This window comes from Dama dama, chromosome 20, assembly GCF_033118175.1.
Source record: "Dama dama isolate Ldn47 chromosome 20, ASM3311817v1, whole genome shotgun sequence".
NCBI lineage: Eukaryota > Metazoa > Chordata > Mammalia > Artiodactyla > Cervidae > Dama > Dama dama.
Genome location: NC_083700.1, coordinates 11,045,895 through 11,072,533, shown reverse-complemented (window position 1 = coordinate 11,072,533; position 26,639 = coordinate 11,045,895). Strand labels below are relative to the sequence as shown.

Genomic DNA, 26,639 nt, shown 5'->3' with positions numbered 1-26,639 from the left:
AGTTCTAATAAGATGGATGAAACTGGAGCCCATTATACAGAGAGAAGCCAGCCAGAAAGATATACACCAATACAGTATACTAACGCATATATATGGAATTTAAGAAGATGGTAACAATAACCCCATATGCAAAACAGAAAAAGAGACACAGATGTACAGAACAGACTTTTGGACTCTGTGGGAGAAGGTGAGGGTGGGATGTTCAGAGAGAACAACATTGAAACAAGTATACTATCAAGGGTGAAACAGATCACTAGCCCAGGCTGGATGCATGAGACAAGTGCTCAGGGCTGGTGCACTGGAAGACCCAGAGGGATGGGATGGGGAGGGAGGCGGGAGGGGGGATTGGGATGGGGAACACATGTAAATCCATGGCTGATTCATGTCAATGTATGGCAAAAACCACTACAATACTGTAAAGTAATTAGCCTCCAACTAATAAAAATAAATGGAAAAAAAAAGAATCAGCCTGCCAATGCAGGCGACATGCACGGGTTTGATCCCCGGTCAGGGAAGATTCCACATGCTGACGCACAACTAAGTCTGTGCGCTACCATCGCAGCCTGCGCGCCTAGAACCTGTGCTCTGCCACCAGAGAAGCCACTGCAAGAAGCCCTCGCATCCCAGCAAAGAGTAACCCCTACAGAAATGCTCATGTGCAGCAACCAAGACCCAGTATAATTAAAAATTGTAACAAATAAATCTTAAAAGACACACATGAAACATTTTTTTAAAAAGCTATCACAAAGTTGCCAAAGTTAGAAGCAATGAGACCCTGTATTAGGCTGATGGCAGAAGAAATGAAAAGAAGGGGATCAATGTGAGAACACTGTACAGCGGCAGAACTGATAGTGTTTGGCTCAATGAACCAACTGCTTTTCTGTGGAATTACCTCAGGAACTGAGTGAAAATGCTGGTTTTCTCCCTATTCAAGTATCATAAAAGATTCAGCTATCTCTTCAGTTAAGTCCATTAAAATTATTTCCATAAAAAACTTATTAGGTTACCAATTAGTGATAATCTGAGATCTATGTTTAAACAATTAAAACATGTTTTCATTCATATTATCATTTGGACAGACCTTTTATACTTTAACTACACTTTTATAAGCAGCACTGAATTCTACCTTTCAGCTCAATTTGCTTCATCAATTGGCATTGAAGAGCCCTGGTTTTTAAAGACAGCATATGGTATAATGAAAAGAAAAGGGCTTTGGTGTTACTCAGACCTGGGTTTGAATTTTACTTCTACCACCTACCTCTGAGTTTGTTTCTTCTTTTGTAAAATGGGACAGTACCATTATCCTGAAGAAATGGAGAGGATTAAACACGATATTTGCAATTGGCTGTCTATACGTGTCAGGCATTTATATTATTTTTCTAGCTTCTCATCTCTGGTTCCCGACTGCATTTTCTAGAGAAGCCTAGGCATCTTCACCACTCAACAATGATCCTCCAAACACTGTACACAAATCAAGACATAGTTACAAGTCTATGAAATCTGCTTACCTGCTGTATCACTGGTCTTTTAAAGTATTCAGAGAGGGACTTCCCTGGTGGTTCAGTGGTTAAGACTCTGAGCTCCCAATGCAGGGGGCACAGGTTTGATCCCTGGTCAGGGAACTAGATCCTATATACCACAACTAAGAATTTGCATGCCATGACTAAGACTGGTGCAGCTAAATAAATAAATTAAAAAAAAAAAAAAGAATTCAGAAAGCTCTGTTAAAACCTTCCTTTGAGCACATTCATGTTCTATGAACTAGGGTAAAACAATACACCCAAGAGCCTACTACATTAAGTCTCTTTAAGTTCTCCTGCCTTTTGAAGGGTCATAAGATAGCCAAGGTGAAAACTTCAAAGCAATCATCACAAATGATGAGGATGAACATTAAGTCCTACATGAACTATACTAAAAACAAGGAACTCTGTTCCTCCACTGGAATGAAAGCCTCCTCTCCCTGTTGGTAACACCAAATGCCCTATGTTTATAGTTTATTGACTTTAATTCTACTAACAGTATTTCAGAGTATGTTAGGAATGCACTAAGTGCCATCTCCAGCAGCAGCAGAGCTAAGGAACTTTTTATAATAACATTTAAGCCCATTCACCTCAATTTAAATAATTTTAAGGAAAATCACTTCTTAGGAAATCTCACTGTGTTTCTATGAAGTGTTTTATATTTAAACATTTGTTACTAACACTATAAAACATAGTGTTACTATGACATGATTTGTATTTACATCAGAATCCAGTCCCCATTACCTGTTTTTGCCTTTCACATTTCAAATTTTTCTTAAACTGTTCAAAAGGATACCCGAGAGATAAAAGGGTACAACTTAAAACAATAAGGAGAGGCTAAAAAACATCAAGAAGTGCCCTCCAATCTGAATGAAACTAGAGGCGAGAGTATAATGTGGGTCCTGAGTAAGGTTACAAACATACCTGAAAATGTGGCAATGCTGAAACACCAAAGGAATACAGCCTCTTGGCTACCACTAGAGGTAAATCCTATAATAGCTTTCCAGATGGCTAACTTAAAAAAAAGAAAGACACATGAGGCAACATGGATGCTTCACATTAGAACTTGCCCAGACCTCCTTAAATAGTATCCTCAGAGAATAAGAGCAAATATTTAACTTCTTAGGTACGATGAAAATTTTTGCAATAACCAAATCTATTAGATATACTACATTTCATTAATCAGATGTCATCTTTGTCAAATTAATCACTTATCATGCCCTATTTGCAAATTCAGGACAGCTTTAGTTCATTGGCTTATCTTGGGCATATACCTTCCTTGGGTAAGGGTAATACTTGAGAAACTGAGCTTCTGGTCCAGAAACTATGTTCTGTAGAGGCAGAAATTTTAAAAAATGCTATATAAAGAAGTGACAAATTCATAAAATTCATCACACTCTAATTTTTAAAGACCTTTCAAGACTTTACTTTCTTCTCACTCTAAGAAGAACTGAATCAGTAAACAAGAACAGGTAGCCCCTTTTTCTGACCAATTTTAAGAGTGATGAAGTTTACTCATGAAAATGAAAGATGAAAAGTTTTCAGTATTACCGTAAAGCTAATCTTAAAATCACTGCCTTTGGGCTCTGAAACTAAGATATGCACAATCATTACTTCCATGGCTGCAGCTGATTCAATTCCTTCAGTTGCCTGGGTTCCAAATGGGTGAGGGTAAATAACAGATTATCTTGGCTCACCAATAATCTGCTTAAAAAAAAAAATTAATTCAATCTTAAAAACTAACTCTAACACCAATATGATGCAATAAAAAGCTGTTTGGATAACTCTTTTATAGAAACTCTGAACATTTACTAGACATGTTTAGAGTAACTCTTCCACAGTAGAAATAATCCAGAAATAAACCTATCTACTGAAAACAAAGGTCAACCAGTCAGTTCATTATTTAAAAGCCTTTAAATCATCTGATAAAACACAGGACCTAGAGCATGAAATTTTGAAGACCTCAGTCTCCCACAACAGGGCACACTTCTATAGAATGTCTTCTACTAGAGTACGTCTGCTTTTGAAATGCCAGTATTGTTTTTAAAAGGTAACAAAAAGACATTTCTTTTAAGTTTTCTCTGAAGACATGCTACTGTCTTAGGCTGATCCTAATCGAAACTAAGGATCACAGAGACTGATTCTTATACATTTAGTAAGCTGCTGTATAAAATGCCCTGTCAGGTTGGTGGTGGAAACTAAGATCATAAGCATAACTAGCCTCCTAGTGCAGCCACGGTAGGAAATACTTCCTAGCAAGATGCAACAATTCTTATGCAACACCCTGAAATGTAAAATATCCTCAGAAATACAAGAATTTTAGAATTGTGGTCCAAAGACTAAAAATACTGGTTAACTGTATACACAGGTGTCACCTGGGGCATAAAATGTGAAGACCTTCCTGGTAGTGGTGATGGTGGGAGGAAGATCTTACCCAGCACATACAGTAATAAGGAACAAAGTTATGGCTCTTTCAACATATTTCCTTTTCTCCTCCCACACCTGCTCCTGCCCTACTCAACACAGAACTCTAGATCTCAAAAAAAAAAAACAACAAAAAGCCACAACTAATAAAGTGCATGTCACCATCCTTCACCCCAAGAGTTTTCCTTTTCAAGAGAAGACCACTCAGACCCTAGACGGTAGCAATGAAAGCTGGTTAACTTTAGGTTGCTCATTGGTTTGAATGAATACAGTTGCTTTCATCGCAATGTTATCAACGTTTTCTTAATTTTCATGTGCCCTTACCTCTCTCAAAAAAATGTGAAACAAAAGCCAACAAAAGAAGGTTAAAAACCTTTCATCTCTGCTATCATATTATTAAGATGGCTAAGTTGGGGAGATGAAATAAACACTGCATTCCTGACTTCCTAGCCCAGATTCACTTCAAAAAGAAAGGAGACTTTTTCATGGTCCAGGGTTGTTTTGTTTTGTTTTGGCCATGGGGATCCTAGTTCCCTGACCAGGGATCAAACCCATACTCCCTGCAATGGAAGCACAGTCTTAACCACCGGACCACCAAGGAAGTCCTTCATGGTCTAGTCCTTTGATAAGCTATTGATGAGGATCACTGCAGAGCCCAACCGCTTAGAAAAAAAGGTATGCTTTCTGTGGCAAAAACAAAAAGGCATAAGCGGTAGCTGAGGTGGTGAGCAACACTGAATCAGGAAGGGAAGGAATTATACTTACGTAAACTCTGATTTGGTGTGCTAAAAGAGAGACCAGGAGGTAGGAGCAAAGAATAAAGGAAACTTACTGACGCTTAGTTTAAGAATGAATTTAGAAAGACACATACATCAACATCTAATATTCCTGCTGTTCTCTGGTCTTGAACTCCCACCAGAATGACCTGAATCACGATCAAAAGACAACCCTAGGTGGGCACCTACAAAGAACACATCTAAGCTGGCCAATTAAAAATGAATCTGATGGAGAAGGCAATAGCAACCCACTCCAGTATTCCTGCCTGGAAAAGTTCATGGACAGAGGAGCCCGAAGGGCTGCAGTCCATGGGGTTACATGACTGAGCATGTGTGCCCGAGGGTGGAGGGAGATGGGCTGGTAGCAATAAAGTGGTAGAACTTTAAAAAAAAAAAAAAACCTGAAAAAATAACCAGGAAAATATGTTCAAAGGTAAAATGCAAAGAAGAGGAAACTAACGTACAACTTATTTAAAGCTATATCAATGATGTGTAAAGAAAAATTATTTTAGTGTCTATCTTGTGCTAGGCATAATGGAAGACCTTTATATGAGTTTCCTCACACAATACTGATGACTCTAGGACAAAAGCTGTATTATCCCACTTATCAAGCTGTGGAAATTAAGAAAAGACTCAGAAAAGTTTAAGTGACTTGCCCAAAGTCACATGGCTAATAAATCTTAGTACAGTATTTAAACCCAGATCTATCAAGTTCTAAAGACTATATTTTTCTTTTATCTTATTGATACACACACATACTGCCAATGACCTTATTTCAGTTCCTAATAAGCAATTTCTACACAGAATGCCATGTGGAATAAAACTCACCAGTGTGACACTCCAACTCTTCCTACTACAAATCATAAACATATTAAGAATCAGCCAGGTCTACCTTCCAGAGCCACTCAGCTCTTCCATCACATCCCATGAAACTCAACCATAGTACTATTCTCTGCTACCAGGAATCCAAAATCTTTACAAAAATTACATTTACCAGTAGTATGTCCTAACTCCCTCTGTGGCACTGGCCCATGCTGCTGAATGCATAGGATGATTCCTCTGCTAAACACGAATTCTTCAGACTAGATATAAAAGAGCACCACTGTTCTGGGGGGTCTTTTTTCCACTCAAAATTTATCACTAAGTCCTGAAAAATCAGAATTCTGAGATGGATGAACTTAGACACCAACTAAAGGCAGTATCACTCAGGATTCACTAGCTTTTAGTTAAAAGCAGCTAAATGTTCCCCTCTAAATAGCAAGAAATGACAATCCAAAGCCCTGAGAGGCAAAGAGAATTGATTTGACAAAGGGCTAAAGAGAACTCTGGCAAGCTAATTCCCAGCCTTTAACAGTGTAAGAAACACGATCTGCACAAAGGCAAAACACAAGGCAAATGAATAGAGGAAGATACATTCACTTCTAGGCTTAACTGGAGTCATGTGAAGATATGCAGGAACCATTTAGGACAGAAAGTCAAGAAGCCCAGGGTCAATTAGACTTGCAAAAGTAATTTAACCAGAAGTGGAAGAAAGCCAAGAACAATACCCCAACTCTTTGGAAACAGTGGCAGGAATTTTATGACTTTAGTGGTCAGCACTTGAGCACCAGGGTAGGGTATGTCTTGAACTCAGGAATTTAAATGCCTTCAACTCCTACTCACCTTTCCTCCTTTATCACTGAAGTAGGGTCAGGCTGAGCTCCTGAGAAAATAGGTCTGCAGATTCACCGAAGGACTGAGAAAAGTTAAAGTTTAAATGGCAAAGGTGTCTCTTCTACTAAACATAATAAAAAATTGTAATAAATTATTAATACATGCTAGTATTTTTCAGACCTCCTCGAACTATTTAGAACCACAGAAATTTATCTGACTACTAAACAAGTAACTTTCAAACATTGTTACAGAAATGAAATGAACCAGGCAAGTAATCTCCCAGTTCTGCTAAAATGTAAAACTCATTTGAAAGTAAAACCTGAATCTTTTCAAAGCTAACCCATAACCAAACCTCTCAACAAGAAGCCACAGAGCAGGGGGGAAATCCCGGAGAGAACGTGATAGCGCTGGTGCCGGTTTGTTTACAGACTCCAGCAACAATCGTATGAGTCAGAAATTCAAACCACCAGATGCTTTCCAACTAACAGGGACCAAACGGGACCGTTCTAGGGTGTCCTGAAAGGTTTAGGGGTGAAGGGAGGCAGACTACGAGAATTACATTACAAAGCGGACAGGAAAAGACGGCAACAACTGACTCCCGGGTTCTTGAACCTCGGCCTTCCGTACAAGGTGCTGGGCCCGAGAACTCGAGATGGGGGAGGGGGGCACACTGCGCGGTGGCCCCGAGGTTACGGGGAAACTCGAGGGGAGCCGCGTCCCTCAATCTAAAGGCGGGGGGGGGGGGGGGGGGAGCGCACACAAATGGGTCACCCGACGAAGCAAGAGGTCCTGCAGACTGTGGGGCAGGCTCCTAGGGGCAGCCCTGGGGCTGACCTGAGGGAAGGGCGGCCAGTCCTCCCAGCGGCGACTCGGGTCATGCGAAAAAGACCTGAGCCCTGGGAGCTTGGGAAAGGAGTCAAACCCATCCTGAAGGGGTTTGGGCCAGGGGAGAAGGGGTCAGGCCAAGCCGGAACGAGACACGGACCGGGTAGGTCAAGGGGGGGGGGGATGTCCGGCTGGGGCAGTTACAAGCACGGGAGCCGGCGAGGCTCAGCAGCCCGCTTCCCGTCTTGGGTCATCCTTCTGCCAGCGGCTGCTCCAACTGTTCCGGGCCCAGCCGCCCCGTCCACTGCCGCCACCAACGCCGCCGCCATCTTACACTGGCCAGCGGCCGCCACCACCACCGCCTCCGCTCTCTGCGCTTGCGCCTGCGCCGCCACGCTTTCCGGCCCCTTTGCGACGCTGTGCTGGAGAAGACTGAGGGAAGAGTGGTCGCGCGAGCTCTCGGCTCCCAACCCTCCTCGAAGGACGCATAGGGGGCGGGGCTTAAAGTCAACGGAAAACGGAGCGAGGGGCGCGTGCGCATGACTGAGGAGGGAAAGTTGCTTTCGTAGTTTTGCTGGGGGTTCACTTTCCTCGTGATACTCAAAAGATAGACGGCGTCCCAGAATTGTGGTGGAAATCAACTTCATTTCTAACAGGCTGGCAGGCAACCTTCTGAACGACCTCCATTTCCCCCCGTTTTTGAATACTGGGAACAAGCAGCTGTCTCTAGATTCCTTCTGAAACCCCTTTTCCTTTGAGCAGCTTCTTAAGTGCTTTCTATACCTCTGAGAGTTATTTACCCCTGGGAGCCTCCATTTTTGAAGAAGCCTGAGGTGCGGCTAAGCTATTCAAGAGACTCTTTCTCTGAAGCAGGGTAGTGCGTTGAAGACTCCCAAGAATGGGACTGGAGGTATTCACTCTGCCTACTTCTGACACCTGAAGGAAGCGTGCAGAAGACCCGTGAAAAGGTTACACCCAGCTGCCAGGCCGGGGGTGGGGTGGGGTGACGAGGAGGCCGGGGTGCGAGGCTCCTTGTCATCTCTTATACCGCTACATTCGTATTATGTGTCATTATTATAATATGTGGACTATTGCAATAGATGCCAAGCTGGTTTGTCTACTTCCATTATTGCCCTACTAGTTAAATAAAGGCATTCAGAGTGAACTTTTAAAATGTAAGCCCGATCACTCGCTCAAAAGCTTCCCATCACACAATAAAAATCAGAACGCTCAAAAGGGCCTCCAAGGAAAGCCCGACACGATACTGCACCTATTTCTCTTCTCCCATACTACTTAGCTTTAACCCTGCTCTAGCCCTTTGGCCTTCTTGGTGTCACTCTACCAAAATATTGAAGAGCCCCAGGGCTTTTGCACTTGTTCCTTCTTCTTGGAATGTTCACCTACCAGATCTTTACTAGACTTGTTCTGTTCATTTAATCAGATCTCTACCCAAACACTTCTTCCTCAGAGAGACAGCTCTTAACCATTCCAGTTAAAATAGTATCCTACACTGTCATCCTTTCACTCTGCATTTTATGCCATTTTTTACATATAATATTTAACCTCTAATTACATATTTGTAATCTATACTACTAGAATATAAGCTCTATAAAGGCAATGGCTATGTCTTTTTCATCTTTATAATCCCATCACCTAAGAGGACTTAGAACACAAAGTTAACCATCTAATGCCTTAACATTCTATTCATTCTTTCATTCACTCTATCAACAACTGTTGAATTCCTGCTACATGTAAGGCCTCTTCTAGGTACTGGGGCTGCAGTAGTGAATACAACCAACCAAGATTCCAACATTCATGGAACTTAATTAGTGCAGGGGTTGGGAGTGTAGGGGGAGAAGAGGGCCATGCAGATAATATTAAATATTAAAATGTAAGGAAAAATAAAGCAGGGTAAAAGTGGGTTACCTTTTTACCTACCTTAAGTAGGTGTGCTCTTTTACATATGTGGTTAGGGAAGGCACCTCTGCTGAGGTGACATTTAATAGAGATGAGGGCTTCCCTTATGGCTCAGTTGGTATAGAATCCACCTGCAATGCAGGAGACCGCAGATCGATTCCTGAGTCAGGAAGATTCGCTGGAGAATGGATAGGCTACCCACTGTAGTATTCTTGGGCTTCCCTTGTGGCTCAGCTAGTAAAGAATCTGCCTGCAATGCAGGAGACCTGGTTTCGATCTCTGGGTTGGGAAGATCCCCTGGAGAAGGGAAAGGCTATCCACTCAGGATTCTGGCCTGGAGAATACCATGGACTGTATAGTCCATGAGGTTGCAAACAATCGGACACGACTGAGCAACTTTTATTTCACTTCAAATTACTATCCACATAATGATGACTCCCACGTATTTATTTCCAAACCAGGCTTCTCCTTCAAGCTTTAGACTGACACACCTGAGAGCCAATGGCACTTTTTAAAAAACAGCTTTATTGAGATGAAATTCACATACCATACAATTCACTCATTTAAAGTGTTCAATTGAATGGCTTTGGGTACATTCACAGATATGTGCAACCATAACCACAGTCAATTTTCAATAATTCTCATCCCCTAAAAAAACCCACAAAAACCCAGTTTCCTTTAGGTATCACCTCCCACCCCCATCTCCCATCCCCCTCCAACTCTAAGAAACCACTAATCTATTTTATCCCTATAGATTTCTCTATTCGGGACTTTCATATGAATGGAATCATATAGTATGTGGCCTTTTGTGACTGGCTTATTTCACTTAGCATGCTTCCAAAATTCACTCATTGTATAAAATGTTCTTTTAAAACAAATATTCCATTGTATACGTTCAACCACTCATCTGTTGGTGGACGTTGTTGTTTCTACCTTTCAGCAAAAATGCTGTTATAAAAATGTATATGCCAGTTTTTGTTTGGACATATGTTTCATTTCTTTGGGGCATATACTTAGGAATTAAATTGCTGGGTCATATGGTTAACTATGTTTAATCCAGTTGAGGAACTGACAGAGTGCTTTTTGAAGCTGCTGTACCATTTTACTTTCACACCAGCAATGTATAAAGGTTCCAGTCCAGTTTTCCCCATCTTTACCAGTGTTTAGTAACTTTTTGATTCTAAACATCCTAATGGGTTTGAAGTGATTTTTGATTTGCACTTCCCTCATGACTAACAATGTCAAGCATCTTTTCATATGTTTACTGATCATTTTTGTTTCTTTTGGAGAAATGTCTATTCAAGTTCTCTGCTCACTTTTTAAAATAATAGGTTGTTTTTCTTTTAAAAACCCACTCCAATATTCTTGGGCTTCCCTGGTGGCTCAGCTGGTAAAGAATCCGCCTGCAATGTGGGAGACCTAGGTTCAATCTCTGGGTTGGGAAGATCCCTTGGAGAAGGGAAAGGCTACCCACTCCAGTATTCTAGGAGAATTCCATGGGGTCACAAAGAGTCAGACACGATTGAGGCACTTTTCACTTTTCTTTTAAAAAATTTTATTTATGGCTGTGCTGAATCTTTGTTGCTGTGCAGGCTTTTCTCTGGTTGTGGCGAGTAGGGGCTAATCACTAGTTGTGATGTGCAGGCTTCTCATTGCAGTGATGGCTTCTCTTGTTGCACTGCACAGGCTCTAGGGCTCTTGGGATTCAGCAGTTGCGGCACATGGGCTCAGTAGTTGCAGCTCCCAGGCTCCGGAGCACAGGCTCAATAGTTGTGGTACACAGGCTTAGTTGCTCTGCAGCATGTGGGATCTTCCTGGATCAGGAATTGAACCCATGTCTCCAGCACTGGCAGGCGGATTCTTAACCACTGAGCCACGAGGGAAGCCCTCCTTTGCTCATTTTTAAATTGGGTTACTTGTCTTTATATTATAGAGTTATAAGAGTACATAGTTTTTCTAGATACAAATCCTTCATCAGTTACATGATTTAAATATTTTCTCCCATTCTGTGAGCTGTCTTTGCACTTTTTTGATGGTGTCCTTTGAAGCACAAACTTTTCAATTTTGATGTGGTCCAATTTATCTTTTTCTTTTATTGCTCATGCTTTTGGGGTCCTATATAATAATTCTTGGGTTTCCCTGGTAGCTCAGACGGTAAAGAATCTGCCTGCTATGCATGAGACCTGGGTTGCATCCTTGGGTTGGGAAGATCCCCTGGAGAAGGGAATGGCCACCACTCCAATACTTTTGCCTGGAGAATTCCACGAACAGTTATTACTTTTAGCTGTTTGAGTTAATTTTTTAATATGGTGTGAGGTAAGGACTGAACTTATTATTTTGCAGGTGGCTATCTAGTCATCCCAGGGCAATTTTCAAAAAGACCGTTTTTTCCCACTGGATGGTTTTGACCCCTTTGTAAACAAATCAGCTAACCATAGATATATAGATTTACTTCTGGAGTCTTAATTCTACTCCACTGGTATCTATGTCTTTTCTATGTGCCATCACCCCCTTTTTTTTTTTAAGATTTTTTTTTGCACTGGTGGTTTTTGTTGCTGCCTGCAGGCTTTCTGTCATTGCAGAGAGCACAGGTTCTAGGTGCCCAGGCTCAGTAGTTGTGGCACACAGGCCTAGTTGCTCCATGGCATGTAGGATCTTCCTGGACCAGGGATCGAACCTGTGTCCCCTGCCCTGGCAGGTGGATTCTTAACCACTGTAACACCATGGAAGCCCTCATCACACTGTTTTGATTGTCATTGTTTTGTAGTGAGTTTTTCAAGATTATTTTCTTCTTTTGAGTCCACTGTGATTCCATATGACTTTTAGGATTACTTAGTCAATTTCCACAAAGTAGGCTGGGATTCTGATAGAGATTGCATTGAATATGGAGATTAGGGAGTAAAACAGTTCCCAACTGACAATGGTTCGACTTATGATTTTTTTACTTTATGGTGGTGTCTAAGAGATAAACATTCTGTATAAACTGTACTTTGACTTTTGATCTTTTCCTGGGCTAGTGATATGTGGTAGGATATTCTCTCAGGACGTTGGGCAGCAACAGTGAGCCAAGCTCCCAGTCAGCCACACAATCATGAGGGTAAACAATCAATACACTTACAATCATTCTTTCTCACTTTCAGTACAGTATCAATAAATTACATGAGATATTCAATACTTTATTATAAAACAGGCTTTGTATTAGATGGTTTTGCCCAACTGCAGGCTAATGTAAGTGTTCTGAGCATGTTTAAAGTAGACTAGGCTAACCCATGAGTTTGGTAGGTTAGCGTATTAAATGTATTGGCTTAAGATATTTTCAACTTAAAATGGGTTTATCAGGACATAACCCCATGGTAAATCAAGGATCTGTAGTGACATTTTAACAATGTGCTCCGTGAACATTATTTAGATCTTTCTTAACAATATTTTGTAGTTTTAATGTACTTCTTTTGTTAAATTTATTCTTAAGTATTCTTCTCCCTTAATCCCAAGTATTCTTTTTGATGCTTTTGTGAATGGAATTATTTTCTTAGTCTCACTTTTCTGGACTGTTCACTGCAAATCATAGGAATATAATTGATTTCTATATATTGAACTTAAGTCCTGCAACCTTGCTGAACTCATTAGTTCTAATAGTTTTTTAGTGGATTTCTTAAGATGTCCTATATCATGCATCTGCAAATACAGTTTTATTTTTCCTTTCCAATCTCAATGTCTTTTCTTTTTCTTGCTTAATTGCCCTGACTAAAACCTCTGGCAAAATATTGACTAGAAGTGGTTACAGCTGATATCCTTGTATTGTTCGTGATCCTTAAGTATGATGTTACCTGTAGATTTTTTGTGTAGTTGTACTTTACCAGATTGAGGATGTTCTCTTCTATTCCAGTCAATGGCACCTTAATATTCCCAAACTGAACTCAACGTTTGCTCTTTGCTCTACTTCTGTTACACTCAAATCTCTCAGTTGACACCATTATTCTCCTGTCTTAGATTGGAGTCCCTAGAAGCAGAGTCCAAGAAAGGGATTCTGTGCACGTGGTTTATTGAGGGAGTGCTCTCAAGTAAAACCTGTAATGGAGTGAGTGAAGCAAGACAGGACAAGAGGAAAAGTTAGGCAGGTTCAGCTGATGAGTTTAGCCTCCACTGGGAACTCTTGGCACATAAATGGCTCATCTGTTCCACCTTGAGGAAAGCAACAAGGAATTTTGTACCTTAGTATTATTTGCTGACAACACAATTACTAACTACATATCATCACTGATAATGCAATCCCTATCAGAATCCTGACTGACTTCTGAACAGGAACTAATATCATACCATTGACTGTGGTGTTATCCCTGGGAAGGAACAACCTTCCAGGAATTTCCAGAAGTGGCTTTTGTTGGCAGAGAGTGATTCCCAAGAAGATGCAGCAGTGAGCTATTAGCAGCCAACACTCACTTCCAAGTAAAGAGGCTCTGGACAGAGTACCAACAATGTCTACTATATTGGGGTCATTTGTGTTGTACATTAAGTTCTCTACATCTGAGCCGTTTCTCCATAAGTCAAGTTAGTCACAATTTCTGGAAACACAAAAGGGGTTGCAGTTGGTGCAGAAATTGCAGATGACAGTCATCATCTTCCTTCAATGACACCTATTTCAGATTCATCTCCCTCTTGACTACAATTTTTGTTAGTCTAGATGGCTTACCTCTGGGGTGATCCAGATCTTCATCCCTGAGGGTTCTGGGACACCGGAGATCATGCCCTACCAGGCCATAAGTGTTTTTACAGTTAAAACTGAGTATAGGAGAACTAAAAAGTTAACCCAGGGATCACATGTGCATCAAACACTTTTCTCTTTGTATTCATAATGTAAAAGTGAGCCTAACTCCTCATAACAGAGCTAATTATCCCAGACAATATGGCAACTTCTTTTTCTGCCTGATATTTTGCTGGCATTAGGAGCCCAAAGTGACCAGATGACACTGTGCCTGGTAGAAGCATCTCCACTCTGGGAAACAGGATCTCCAGACCCACAGAATTTAAAGTTGCAAGGACAGGAAGTACAAACGTGTCAAGTGGCTCATGGAAGTGATACTGAATAGGGTCACGCCTGTCTCCACCCCTTGGTTCCAGAACCCATGAATTCTACCTTTTGTGGTAGTTTATACTGCACTGTGAAGTACAGCACTCCATCCTTGCTGGCACCACAAATGCACCTTCAAAATGCTACCCCACTACTCTACCAGGTCAGAGGCTTCTGGGTAAAAAGGCATCAATAGGAACACTGGGCCCCACTGTCATGTGCCTGTGACTGTAGCTGCTTTGCCACTGAGTACCCTGTCCCAAGGCATTCTTACATAGGACCCAGTGCCAGCAAATGGCTCAGGCACTTACAGGCAAAGCAAAATAGGTATCAGTCCTGATCAGAATGTTAAACTATTGTTTTTTCCAGAATGGAAAAGGTTTGATGTAATCAACTTGCCACCAAATGGTGAGCTGTTCTCATTGAACAGTGGTACTCAACAAGGGGATCATCACTGCTCTTTGATGCTGACAAGATAGACATTTAGAAACAGCAGAGCTCAGTCAGCCTGGGTAAGAAAGGAATTCATGTTAACAGGCTGAAAAACAGCCTGCATCTCTGCCACCACAGAGATTCTATTTATAAACACACTATGCACGAACCAGGATAGCTGAAATTGTCCCAACTAAATTATCATACCCATACAGTTTATTTATTTAGTGCCCTTCTGGTGAATACAAGTCCCACTCTCACAGAAGTGAGAGTCCCAAACACTCTTTACCAGACCCCATCTTCCGATCTTGCTCCTTTTGGGCCCTTGACCAACCAGCCCACTGACTCTGAGTTCATGTACATCCTTGCCTCCAGTCACTTCTTTCTCCAAAGTGGATGGTCAAGTCAACTGCCTGAAGTCCTACTTACTGAGAGAATTTCCCCTCATCACTGTCTCTCAGGATTCAGGACCACTCAGGAAAAGGCCGTTGAGAAACAGCATTCCTTACTTGGCTTCGTTTGCCCTAACATGATCAAGCCAAGCCATCCACAAACCAGACTTGGACTTTTTCCTCCTCTGTGAAATGGCTGAAGGAATTCTTATGTTGCCATAGGTATGAGCTACAAGAAAGGTTTTAGTGCCACAGATACAGGTAATATGAAGGCCTGGGGCCCTTTGTTTAATTTACTTGTGCCAAGTTTGCTTGGGCTTCTTCCAAAGTGAACAGCTTCCGCTGTAAAATATATTGTTATTGTATCTGTCCAGTCTTATGACTTGGCATGTTTGACAATAACATGCTGTTTATATGGGCAACTGGTCACACAGTCACTTGATATTCTGTGGTCAGACACTGAATTAATTTCAGGACCTAACAGTATGCCAGGAGATGCTTTGCAATGGTGAAACTTTCTCTACTGCAGAAACAACCACCTTACTCCAGAACCTTAGAGATCTGTGCTGGAATTTTCCTACTGTGAATTGCCAGACAATTCACACATCTTTTCTTACCACAGGTACCTCTAGTACCATGGAACTTTCCAGGTGTTATGACCCAAGCAGCACAACTGCTTGAATGGTAGCCTGGACCTGCTGTGAAGGCCATTATTGTATTCCCAAGCTCCGACTATGCTGCCTCCAAAACTGTAATATGCCTGCCAAGGTATTGTGCTTCTTAGGGTAAAAGGCACAAGATACAATAATTTATATTTACCTTAGAAAGGATCATTGGACACACAGAAAGTTAACCAACATGACAGGGCCCTGCATCTTTTGAAGAATTTATCTTCTACCCTCTGGAGTGTATGTGTCTCAAAGAATCCAGAATAATTGATACTGTTTGTTCATCAGATCTGATTAGCACATCCTCAATACCTGAGTAGCATAAGCTTAATAAAGCAAACAAATGGGATATATTACAGAATATCCAGATTCTTTTGGACTGTACTGTGACAGAGAGAAGGAGAACTAACATAACTCTGTATTAAAACCAAAACATATATTATTGACCATCAACTGCAACTCCAACTACTTCTGATACTTTCTTCCTGATTAATACTGAAAGAACATACTCACTAGATTGGGAAACTTTCTGTTAAAAAAAGGCCAAATAGTACAAATTAAGAGCCACATACCTACATCAGTGGAGAAGGCAATGGCACCCCACTCCAGTACTCTTGCCTGGAGCATCCCAGGGATGGAGGAGCCTGGTGGGCTGCAGTCTGTGGGATCGCTAAGAGTCAGACACGGCTGAGCGACTTCATTCTCACTTTACCTTATCAGCGGCTGTGCCACTCTCCAGCAAACATGCCCAGCCTCTTCGAAGACGGCCCACAAGGGGGTGCGTTCCTCTCTTGTGGACTCAACATGTATGTGCAGGTGAAGAGTCTTGTTATCTCTACAAGCCAGAGATGAAGCTCATCCAATGTAAGATTCGTTGTGTTCAACCAGAATATCAAGTCCTAGTTGTAAGGGTCAGGACTGCTAACTGCGCAAGGTTACAGCAATCCATTTTAGTCCAGCATATCTCACTCGGTGTTTGCAAGGGTCAGATGGGGAGACTAAACAAGGGCATGATGGGGACCGACACCCTGTGCCATTTAACTCTGAGTGTAACTATTTACTGCTGCCATTTCCCCCAGAATGCACTATTACCTATTTACTATTCTTGGCAGAGGTGGGGTGTAGTTTTAGGGGGTTCTACTTGGGCTTTCTGACAACTGCCAAATATGTCCATTCTGATTACCTATGGCAACTGGAAAAATGACTGTTTTTGGACCCACTGTGAGACAGACTTGGGCAAGCACTCCATTTATTATCTGATCCCATATTTTCCTACTGTAATTGGGTTGGGGTGGGGGGATGCAGGGATAGGAGGTGTGTGGCAGTGTTCTAAGTCCCTGGGTTTCTGTGTCAACTCAGACCCTGTATCCTTTTTTCCCAACTAAAAAAATGTGGATAGTCTTCTTTCCTGAGTGTGTGGTTAACTAAGTAAATGATGTAGTCAACTGAGGAGGTTTAGTCTGAAAACGGTCTCAAACCTAGAAACTGGGCAAGGAATTGTGACCTTTCATTGAAGTTATTGACCTGAGTCTTCTGTTCAACCATTCTTGGTTACTCTTAATTATATGTAAATTGATTTATTCTCCTTGACTGTCTACCTATGGCCTCGAGGACTCACTTTCCATTAGTCTCTTCCTCTTTGACCATGCTGCCCTTATGGAAATTCATTCACTCTGCCTCTGAGAGTGAAGTGTTGCCATCTGGTCTCTGCTTTCAGAGGCAAATGCTAGGATCCTATCATCCCCACCACTACCAGGGAAACCAGTTGTTAAACAACATCCTCTTCCATCAGCCGCCACCCAGAGACAACCCTTCTTAACTTCTCAAACATGCTGGTGACCCCTTCATCAGGGCCTTTCCTTAATAAAAAATTTTCCCAAGGCCTTCCTGAAAAACAGTCAGCAGGTGGATTTTCCAGTGAAATATACATTCATTCTTGCATGCATACTTCTGCTAAGACTTTTGATCACTTCTCATATGGTCTATCATCTCTACCTGATTTACTGTGGGCCATCATTTCTCCTAAGCTCCCAAAAAGCCATCTCAATAGCATATTATAAGTGCCTCATGGGATCCTTGGGCTGCGGGTTCGATCCCTGGGTCTGGAAGATCCCCTGGAAGAGGGCATGGCAACCCACTCCAGCATTCTTGTGCCTGGTGAATCCTATGGACAGAGGAGCCTGGCAGGCAACAATCCACGGGGTCGCAAAGAGTTAGACACGACTGAGCTGACTTAGTACACACACATGGGGCCCTTACCAGGATGTTCCAAAAATCATAGGAAATTGACCCCATTATCACAGTATTAACTTGATTCTTAATTCATTAAACCATCTAAACAACCACAAATTTGTTTTCTAATGTACAGAATTTTGGAACAAGGGGGTATCTCCTTTAAAGTCTGACAGTAGCATAAACACTTCATGCACAACCAAAAGCTAAGCTTTGTAATGGTTATTTTAAGTAGCAAAAGGAAGGCTAGAAAAATACTAGAAACTTCCTTACAGTTACACATTCTAGCTAAAGAAAAAGTTCATTAAAAGCAGCACTCATGGAACAAGTAGAGAAATGTATCTATTTGGCTGATGCAGCTGTGGAGAGCCTGAGGGCCCCAGAGCAGAGCTACTCAGGCGATTGGAAATTTGTACTGATCCGTGAGTTTACCAGTCTGCAACAAGAGGAGTTAGAAATTCAGTTTTTAGAAACTTTTTAGCATTTTTTTTCATATTTATTTATTTAGGCTGTGCCATGTGGCATGTGGGATCTTAAATCCTTGACCAGGGATCAAACTGGTGCCCTATGCATTGGGAGAATCGAGCCTTAACCACTGGACTGTCAGGGAAGTCCCTAGCATTCTGACATGGCTGTAATATCTGAATGCGTAAGGAGTGGCTTTATCAGGCAGGAGGGATTTGGTTAATTTGGTGTTGTCAAACTTATATGGTGGGTAGCCAACAATGTGAACTGTGCATATGGAAAACATACTGCTGGACAAAGGACAGGATACTTATAAAACAAAACACCTGGTCCTTTACCAAAGGACCTTTACCAGTTTGAGAAAGACTGCTCTATCTTTCCATGAGCCCTAGAATAGTTCAAATAGTATTTCTGGAACAGACAGTAACCTGAGGCCAATCAATTCATGTTCAATCAAAATGAAAATGAATGTCTCAGGAACAAAACTAAGGTGGTATCTGTTTAGGTTCCTGGAGTAAGTCCTGGCCAGGCCGGCAGAAGTGAGAATGTGTACAAGAACACTGGCACACAGGTCAAGTGGGTAGGGCCCTTTTGTCCTTCCCACCTCCCTGCCCAGCTGCGTTCAGTTTTTGGCTAGAGCAAAAGGAGAGAATTTTGGCCATTCATGTCCTGTGACCATCATCACAAGTCCGCTTGTACTTTCCCATCTCTTGCAGAGGCGAGCAGTCTCAGACTCAAACCTGGGCTCTTCCCTACTCTAAGGTACAATAGCTGGACCTTCCTAAACAGCCTGAGGTCTTAAAAATATTTCCTTCCTCACCAATACCACAGAATGTGTCGGGGACCTTAAGGGGAGAAAAGTCTTAACCCAAGGGAAAGTGTCATGTCAGGTGATCAGAGTGCCACAAATGGTAAGTACAAATTTGCTCCGGTAGTTATTTTCTGAGTGCTGAACCAGGACAGCCAGCTGGTCTGAACCAGAATATCCGCCAACATGTGGCACCCAAGATCTACAGATCCATTGGCTCCCACAGTGAAAGGCAAGGTCAGCTCCAACAAAAAAATTTAGAAAACATGTTAACAATACATTACTAACAATAACATAATAATGTAAAATGTTAAAATACAATACCAATTGAAAGGCTTCAAAAACAGAGAAAATGAGGAAAGATGGTCATTCAGTCTGCTCTACCAACTGAAGTGTAGACTGAGCTGGGAAGAGAGGTGATGGTAGAACCCAGCAATGTTAAGCTAACATACCTCACAGAGCAGCTTAGAGAAACTAAGGAAGATTAGGAAAAGAGTTGGATGAAATACAGGCTACAGTCCTCACTCAGAATATTTTTTCATCAGGAAAAAGGGCACAGGCTGCATCCCACCCCCCTTTTCCCAGGCTACCTCCCTGAATCCATGGGCAGCATTCAAAATCAGAAGTGAGAATGTGTAAAAGAAAACTGTATGCAACTGGGGAAGAACAGTCATTCATTTCCTAGACTGACACTATAATTATATACGCTTGCCAGCGAGATAGCAGGACTGGTGAGAGTGGTGGATGGACTCGAACAGAGGAAACAGGACAAAGACAGGCCCTTTTTTGTCACAGTTTGGGCTCAGACAAGGGTTGGAATAAAGAGGTATTTAAAGTAGAGAGATGAGAGGAGAGGCAGGGGGTAAAGGAAGGTCAAGGGCTGAGTTCACCCAGATCACATAGCATTATAGAAAGAACCAGGGCAGCTGCTGGAGTTCTCAGGCTGGATAGGGAGCTGAGGACTCTGTACCTGGAGAGAGGAGAATTCCAGGGCTTCTCTTTCAACCTGTGATTAGATGCAAAAGCCCCCCACTTACTTTGGAGAATTCAGAACAGTCTGAAGGCAAGAGTGTGTGGTGACAGACCTACGGCCCCCGTCCAGGCTATTTCTCACACGCATTCCTAGAGGCCCTGCTTAAGGACAGAAACACAGAGTCTGAGGGCTCTGTCCCTGCTGCCCAGGTCCAAGAGAGGGAGTGGAGACAAGGCACGGAGACCCCATACAAAAGTGAACATCAGTGTGGCCCTGTGGAACATTACTTTGGGAGAGGGAAAAAGGTGCCTGCCCCAAAAAAGTCGCCTTCCTTCACCTGGAAGGTAGTTGGGCCTTTGCTAGCAGCAGAAACCACAATGGAAAGGGTTCACAGTAATGATCTGCAGAACAGGCCTTATTCCTACAAAGAGAAAAAGCCTCAGCTGGTATGGCACAATCTTGGGTGGGATGACAGATGGCAGTGGGCAGCCACTCCGGGAGACGACACTCCTGCCTCAGTTCTCAGTGGTTCTGCTGACTCCAGACGTTCCCCCACGGCTGGGAATCAGGGAAGAAAGCGTGCTGTGTTTCACATGATCAGACACTGTTCGCCATTGGCACCTGGTGGGCCCGACAGATTAAGGGTGTCCAGGTCAAAGTTGAGGCCAGGAGGCTGGAGAAGAGATGAAGGGACTCAGATAACTCCTTCCATTTCAAAAAGTTAGAGCTTTTGAAGGTCTATCCCCTGCAGCCACTATTATTGCCTTAGGTGGAATCACTAAAGGTTACAGAATAATGGAAACTTGGGCTCATATTAAAGTATACAAGACGGTATACTCACCATCTCCCCAGCAAGCTCTTTTGGAGGATGGCCCAAATCTTGCAGCTGGAACATAAAGAAAGAGGAACACGAGCTAAGGCCGTGCTTCGCAGCCTCCCCTGTGCTCCCTCCCCATTTTGGTTTGGCAGTGGGGCCTCCTTTCAGGATCCTCCTGCAATGAACACCCAAGCAGACAGCAGCAGCAGTGGGCAGACAGCAAAAGGAGGCCTTACCTGCTGCATAAGATCCAGCACCACCTCAAAACGAGCCTTCTGAGTGGCCTCACTGTCTGTGGGGGTCTCTGCCTCAAACTGCTCACATATTTTGCCCATGACACTATGTTGTTCCTGATATTTTTCAAACTGCTCTGGAGGTAGAGAGTCTCGGTGAGCCTGCAACCATTCTGGATACTAAGTAAACAGAGAATGGGTGGTGAAGAATTAAGTGAACAATGGATAAGTAAGGGTAATAAAATATGAAGAACATGAAGGGGCCAGAAACAGAGGAGAAGGAAAAACTAAATAAGCAAGTTCAGCATGAGAAGCAGCATGGACTTCAATCAGATCACCTGGCTATGCTAGCATTTATGGTCACCAGAGGATGACAAACTTTTTCTGTGACGAGCCAGACAGTAAATATTTGAGGCTTTAAGGGCCACATGTGGTTTCAGTCACATATTCCTTCTTTTGTGTTTAACAACTTTTAAAAGTCTCTCCAGTAACACTATAAACTCTTTGATGGCAGAGACCATCATTTAAACTACTCTAAAAATTGTTCACAGCATAAAGTCAGTAAACCATCAGTGAAATCTTGTTGGATAAATGAATGAAATTGGAAATGCAAGAAGTTGATCAGACAACAACAGAGTCTTAGACCAGTTTACAGAAAACTATTAATAGAGCTGAAGGATTTCCCCTTCTACCTCAAATATCCTCAGTAAAGTGGCTTTATTCTCTTGGAGACACAACTCCTCCCTAACTCTCCCCGCCAAATAAATAAAGGAGAAAAAAACAGATGAACGTGTACACTTGAGTTACTCTGTCTTTACAGTCTCTAAATAGACAAAGTAGCCCATGGGAGTTGATACAATGAGGAATAAGGAGGAAAAGCACAAACAGAAGTTCACAAACCTTTTCTGTGATTTCCTTCAGTGACGGGTACAGCACATCCTTGGACAGTAGGTTCTGCATGATGCTCTGCATGATGGGGAGGATGGTCCCTTCCCCATCCCCTTCGTCCATACCCAGCCCTTCCATGGCCTTGGTCAGCTCCTCTTCTGACATGCCAGAGTTCTAGAAAGCACAGAAGAGAAATGAGCAAGCATACTATCTTCTTGGGACACTTACCAACTTTTCAGGTGGGAAAGAACTATTTAAAACGTGCCTGTAGCAAAATAGTGAGGCAAAAACAGACTTGAGATGATAGCCAAGAGAGTCTGTCTTTTTAGACTCTGCTGGTGAAGTCTCTGTGAGTGGGCCCCTTGTGGTTCCCTATCTCTTCCCCCTCACCTGAAGGTCAGTGGCATTCTTGGCTAGTCCACTTAATGTCTCCTTTAGGCAAGAGGTGAATTCTTGTTGGGAAGTAGCATCACTGCCTAGGAGAGATGAAAAAAGCCTAAGTCACTTAGGATTTTAACTGTTTGCTTGCTTAGACTGACCTGGTTACCAGCTTGGACATGGAGCATTTATTAGTAAATTACTACACTCCAAATCTTTGAATACTCTACGTTTATCTTCATAGTTATTTTCACAAATCTACATGGACTGTGTCTCAGTTTGTTCTCTATAATGACACCCACATTAACACTGATCTTTAAAATTATCACTTTTAAATAATCTTTTCTGTTACTTTCCAACCTATCTCATCCCTTTTATTAAACAGGGTCTCATTTTTCCTTCCACCTCCTCCCCCATCCCACGGCAGTGGTATAATTGCTACCAACTTTTACAAAGACTTTGGTGTTGTCAGGGGACACTAACCCAAGAGGCTTGCTCAGACTTCCCCACGGCCCCCTGCTTACCCACTCTCCCGGCGGCCTCTGAAAGCTTCTGGAACTGCTCTACCAGGTGGGGCTCTTCCTCAGCCAGCTCTTTCATTGCTTTCTCAAACTCTGCAGTGGCTTGGGAAGCCAGCTCGCTGTCAAACAGTTCCTGGAAAAACTTCTCTTGGGAGGCGAAGAGGGCATCCTACGGGGGAGAATGTGGCCAAAGTGTATCTCTTACTTGGCACCCCACTATACATGGTTTCTGACAGAAGCCACAGGCAGTGGCTCTGGGAGATGCAGTGCTTCCCTCCTACCCACCTCCATGGGACATTCTGACTACTTCTCTTTATGAGAACAGCAAAAAGGCATCTGGCCACTGAGGGAAGGCTATGGACTGGCATTCCCAATCCATTTAAATCTGTTCTTTTCTTAAAGAACTTCCTTGAGATCCCTCTACTCAATCTCAAGTCCCTGTTTCACAAGGACTGAGGCCTGCAAGAGCACTCAGCAACGTGAGGCCAAGGCACCCTCCCCAACTCCCCTCTGGCCCACAAGGGCCTGCCCCACCTCTGCTTGGAGCTGCACGCCCATCCCCTCCCCATCCCTTAAGTGGGTGTAATTTATACTTTGGCAGTGTCTCCTGGCGATCTCTTCTGGGGCCCTGAAGCATCAGGGGCCGTGGTGGTAGGAGGGGGTGCTGGGGAGGGTTTGGCCTTATCGAAATCATCAAGAGCACCTTCAGAGACAAGAGACACAGTGTATGTGTTGGTGATGGATGAGAATGCAAAGCTAGAGGGGTTTCTGAGCAAAGCATTAAGAAAACAATCTTTCAAGGTGCCAACTTTCCTAAAATGCTCTCCTTTTTTTGAGTCTCCCTCTCCTGACCCACTCCTCAATAAGCTTCTCCCTCCCTCTGCCATTACCTAATTTATTGTAATCATAGGGGAAGAAATCTCTTAAGGTGGAAAAAGCATCTCTCAAAGCTGTAAGACGACAGTTCATCTACACAATGCCTCTTTGCCATACTTTAATGGTTACTAGAAATCCCATACAGATATTCAAGGGGAACAGAGAACACAGATGTCCTTAACCCCCTAGAACTCACTCTGGAGCCCCACAAGGAATAATCTTTGGCAAGAGAGCAGAAGCCTTAAGATGTTTCATCCAGCTTCCCATGGGTCCTGGTACAAACTGAGGGACTCCATATTATACTTCACCGGAGGGCACTGAACCCTCTTTTCTCCTTCAATTTAGGTCTCCCTCCCCAGAGTTCCTAGAGCTCCCTGTAGCCTCATCTCGGCAGACTCACACAGTCACTTAGCACTTCTCACCATTTCTGTTCATCTTTCCGCCTGCCCGCTCTGTGACTGAGCAAGAGACAAAAAATATTCACCTGTACCCTGAAAAGCCTGTGTTCTCACCACCACTATATGTGCCAGGCCTAGGGGGAAGATACTAGCCCAACTCTGGGCATGAAACCAAACCAGAGAGTGGATGGCAGGGCTGAGGAGGAAAAGTACAAGCCAGCTTCTTTCAAGAGCGAACTGTCTTCCCCTGAGGCTGTCTCACCCTGTTTTTCAAAATAATGGGAAGGGTTTGAGCTCCGACATGATGAAAGAACTGGAAAGGGGCCTGGTGGATGAAAGGACTGGGAGAAAGAAAGGAGTGTCTTTTCTGTTAAGGAGGGCAGGACAGTGCACAGAAGAACGCATTACGAGCTTGCTAATAGTTAATGGAAGCAATCCGTGGTTGTTCGGTTCGCTGCCCCCCGAGGACCAAACGCTGCTCTGGCGGGGAGAAAGTCAGACTTCAAGAACTTACTAATCTAAAGTAAGGGGAGTTTGGGAAGGGACCGTGAAACGTCCTCTGGGTTAGTTTCCCCTCCGGCAGGGAGATCAACAGTGTGGGCCGTTCAGGGGCCCAGAAAGAACTCCTCAACTCCCGCTGCAGAGGAAGGAGAGGTGACCCAGAGATTATCTCGAGGGTCGCAATTAGACTCTCCGCCCCCTTCCAACCTTTGGAGAGCATTTCCTGCTCCGTCCCAAGCATCGCAGGTTTACCTAACCCCCTTAAAGGATCCTTACATCCGCCCTCTTCGGGGTTTTCCCATTACGGGCTCTTACTTTCCAGAAGCTCTTCTAATTCCCGGTCAGCTTCGGCCCGGACACCACCGTCCCCCTCAGCCGCGGCCATCTTGCGACCTCTGACTTGCCGTAGGAGGCGGGACTCCGCGGCTCCGCGGCTCCGCGCGCCCCGCCCCCGAGCCCGCCCCCTCTGCTCGCGCAACCAATGGTATTGTTGGTCCTTGCCGGGCCGCCATTTTTAAAGGGACAGGAGGCTTCGGTTCCCACCCCCGCCACCCTTCTTTCTACTGGCACGTTGACCTAACAGGTGAGTTTACTCTTACCTTCTGCCAGGTTTTTTTTTTTTTTTTTTAAACTGGCCTGGCTTCCTTTCTTTCAACTTCCCACATTACCTGGCTTCCTTATTATTCTTTCCAGAGCTGTGGATATGCCAAATTGGGACAAACTGCCTACGAACCACCAGAAGCTGTGCATTTGTAATCAATAAGGCAGTTACAGCATACCCAACATGGTAGTTTTCTCTCCCTTCAGTATTTTACTCACATGTCATCTTCTCTGAAATGCCTTCTTTGGCCTCACTAAATAAAACTGCAACCCCTCCCACACACATACATATATAAATCCTACTCACTTTCCCTCCATTTTTCTCAACCCTTACCTCTATCTGACATACTATATATTTTACTTATTTATCATTTCTATCTCCCCTTAAGTCCTTTGCAATTTAAACACGATGATGGCAAGGATTTTCATCCATCATCTTCACTGCTGCATCCCTAGCTCCTGGGCTGGGGATTAAAATTTAGGCATTCATTGTCTACTCTTTGCTCTCTCAGATCCTAAGGAGGCATGTTTCTCTGCAGAATCTACTGGCTATCTCACATTTCCTGTACCCCATTAAAAGTATCACAGGGTGAAGTACTTAGAACTCGATATTAGTCTAATCAAATCTGGTAGAAAAGCGACTCTTGGACTTTGGATTAAGCAGAAAGGCTACTGTAGAGTTCCCTTCCCTGACCAGAAAAACATCTATTTCTGCTTCATTGACTACGCCAAAGCCTTTGACTGTGTGGAGCACAACAAACTGTGGAAAATTCTTCAAGAGATGGGAATACCAGGCCACCTGACCTGCCTCCTGAGAAATCTGTATGCAGGTCAAGAAGCAACAGTTAGAACTGGACATGAACAACAGACTGGTTCCAAATCAGGAAAGGAATCCACCAAGGCTGTATATTGTCACCCTGCTTATTTAACTTCTATGCAGAGTACATCATGAGAAACGCTGGGCTGGATGAAACACAAGCTGGAAACAAGATTGCCGGGAGAAATATCAATAACCTCAGATACGCAGATGACACCACCCTTATGGCAGAAAGGGAAGAAGAACTAAAGAGCCTCTTGATGAAAGTGAAAGAGGAGAGTGAAAAAGTTGGCTTAAAGCTCAACATTCAGAAAACTAAGATAATGCATCTGGTCCCATATCTTCATGGCAAATAGATGGGAAACAATAGAAATAGTGAGAGACTTTTATTTTCCTGGCCTCCAGGATCACTGCAGATAGTGACTGCAGCCATGAAATTAAAAGACACTTGCTCCTT

The 26,639-nt window shown here is 43.1% G+C and overlaps 2 protein-coding genes across 9 annotated transcripts in view; both read right to left on the bottom strand.

Moving 5' to 3' along the window:
* DCAF8 (DDB1 and CUL4 associated factor 8) overlaps positions 1 to 7,689 on the bottom strand; it is a 41,170-nt gene extending 33,481 nt beyond the window's left edge. For 3 of the 8 annotated variants that reach the window (XR_009688999.1, XM_061120396.1, XM_061120401.1), the window contains exons 1-2: positions 7,533 to 7,689; positions 6,383 to 6,455 (exon numbers count right to left, since the gene is read on the bottom strand). The gene's annotated coding sequence lies outside the window, so the exon portion shown is untranslated. The other 5 variants (XM_061120397.1, XM_061120402.1, XM_061120399.1 and 2 more) reach the window with 3 other exon arrangements.
* Positions 7,690 to 18,114: 10,425 nt separating this feature from the next.
* Positions 18,115 to 25,156, bottom strand: PEX19 (peroxisomal biogenesis factor 19). The gene is made up of 8 exons (XM_061120395.1): positions 25,081 to 25,156; positions 23,584 to 23,693; positions 22,994 to 23,159; positions 22,482 to 22,567; positions 22,104 to 22,265; positions 21,207 to 21,383; positions 20,995 to 21,039; positions 18,115 to 20,826 (listed from the first exon to the last, which is right to left on the bottom strand). The coding sequence occupies exons 1-8, from the start codon at positions 25,148 to 25,150 to the stop codon at positions 20,743 to 20,745; spliced, it is 900 nt and encodes a 299-aa protein (XP_060976378.1). The 5' UTR covers positions 25,151 to 25,156; the 3' UTR covers positions 18,115 to 20,742.
* Positions 25,157 to 26,639: the final 1,483 nt, after the last annotated feature.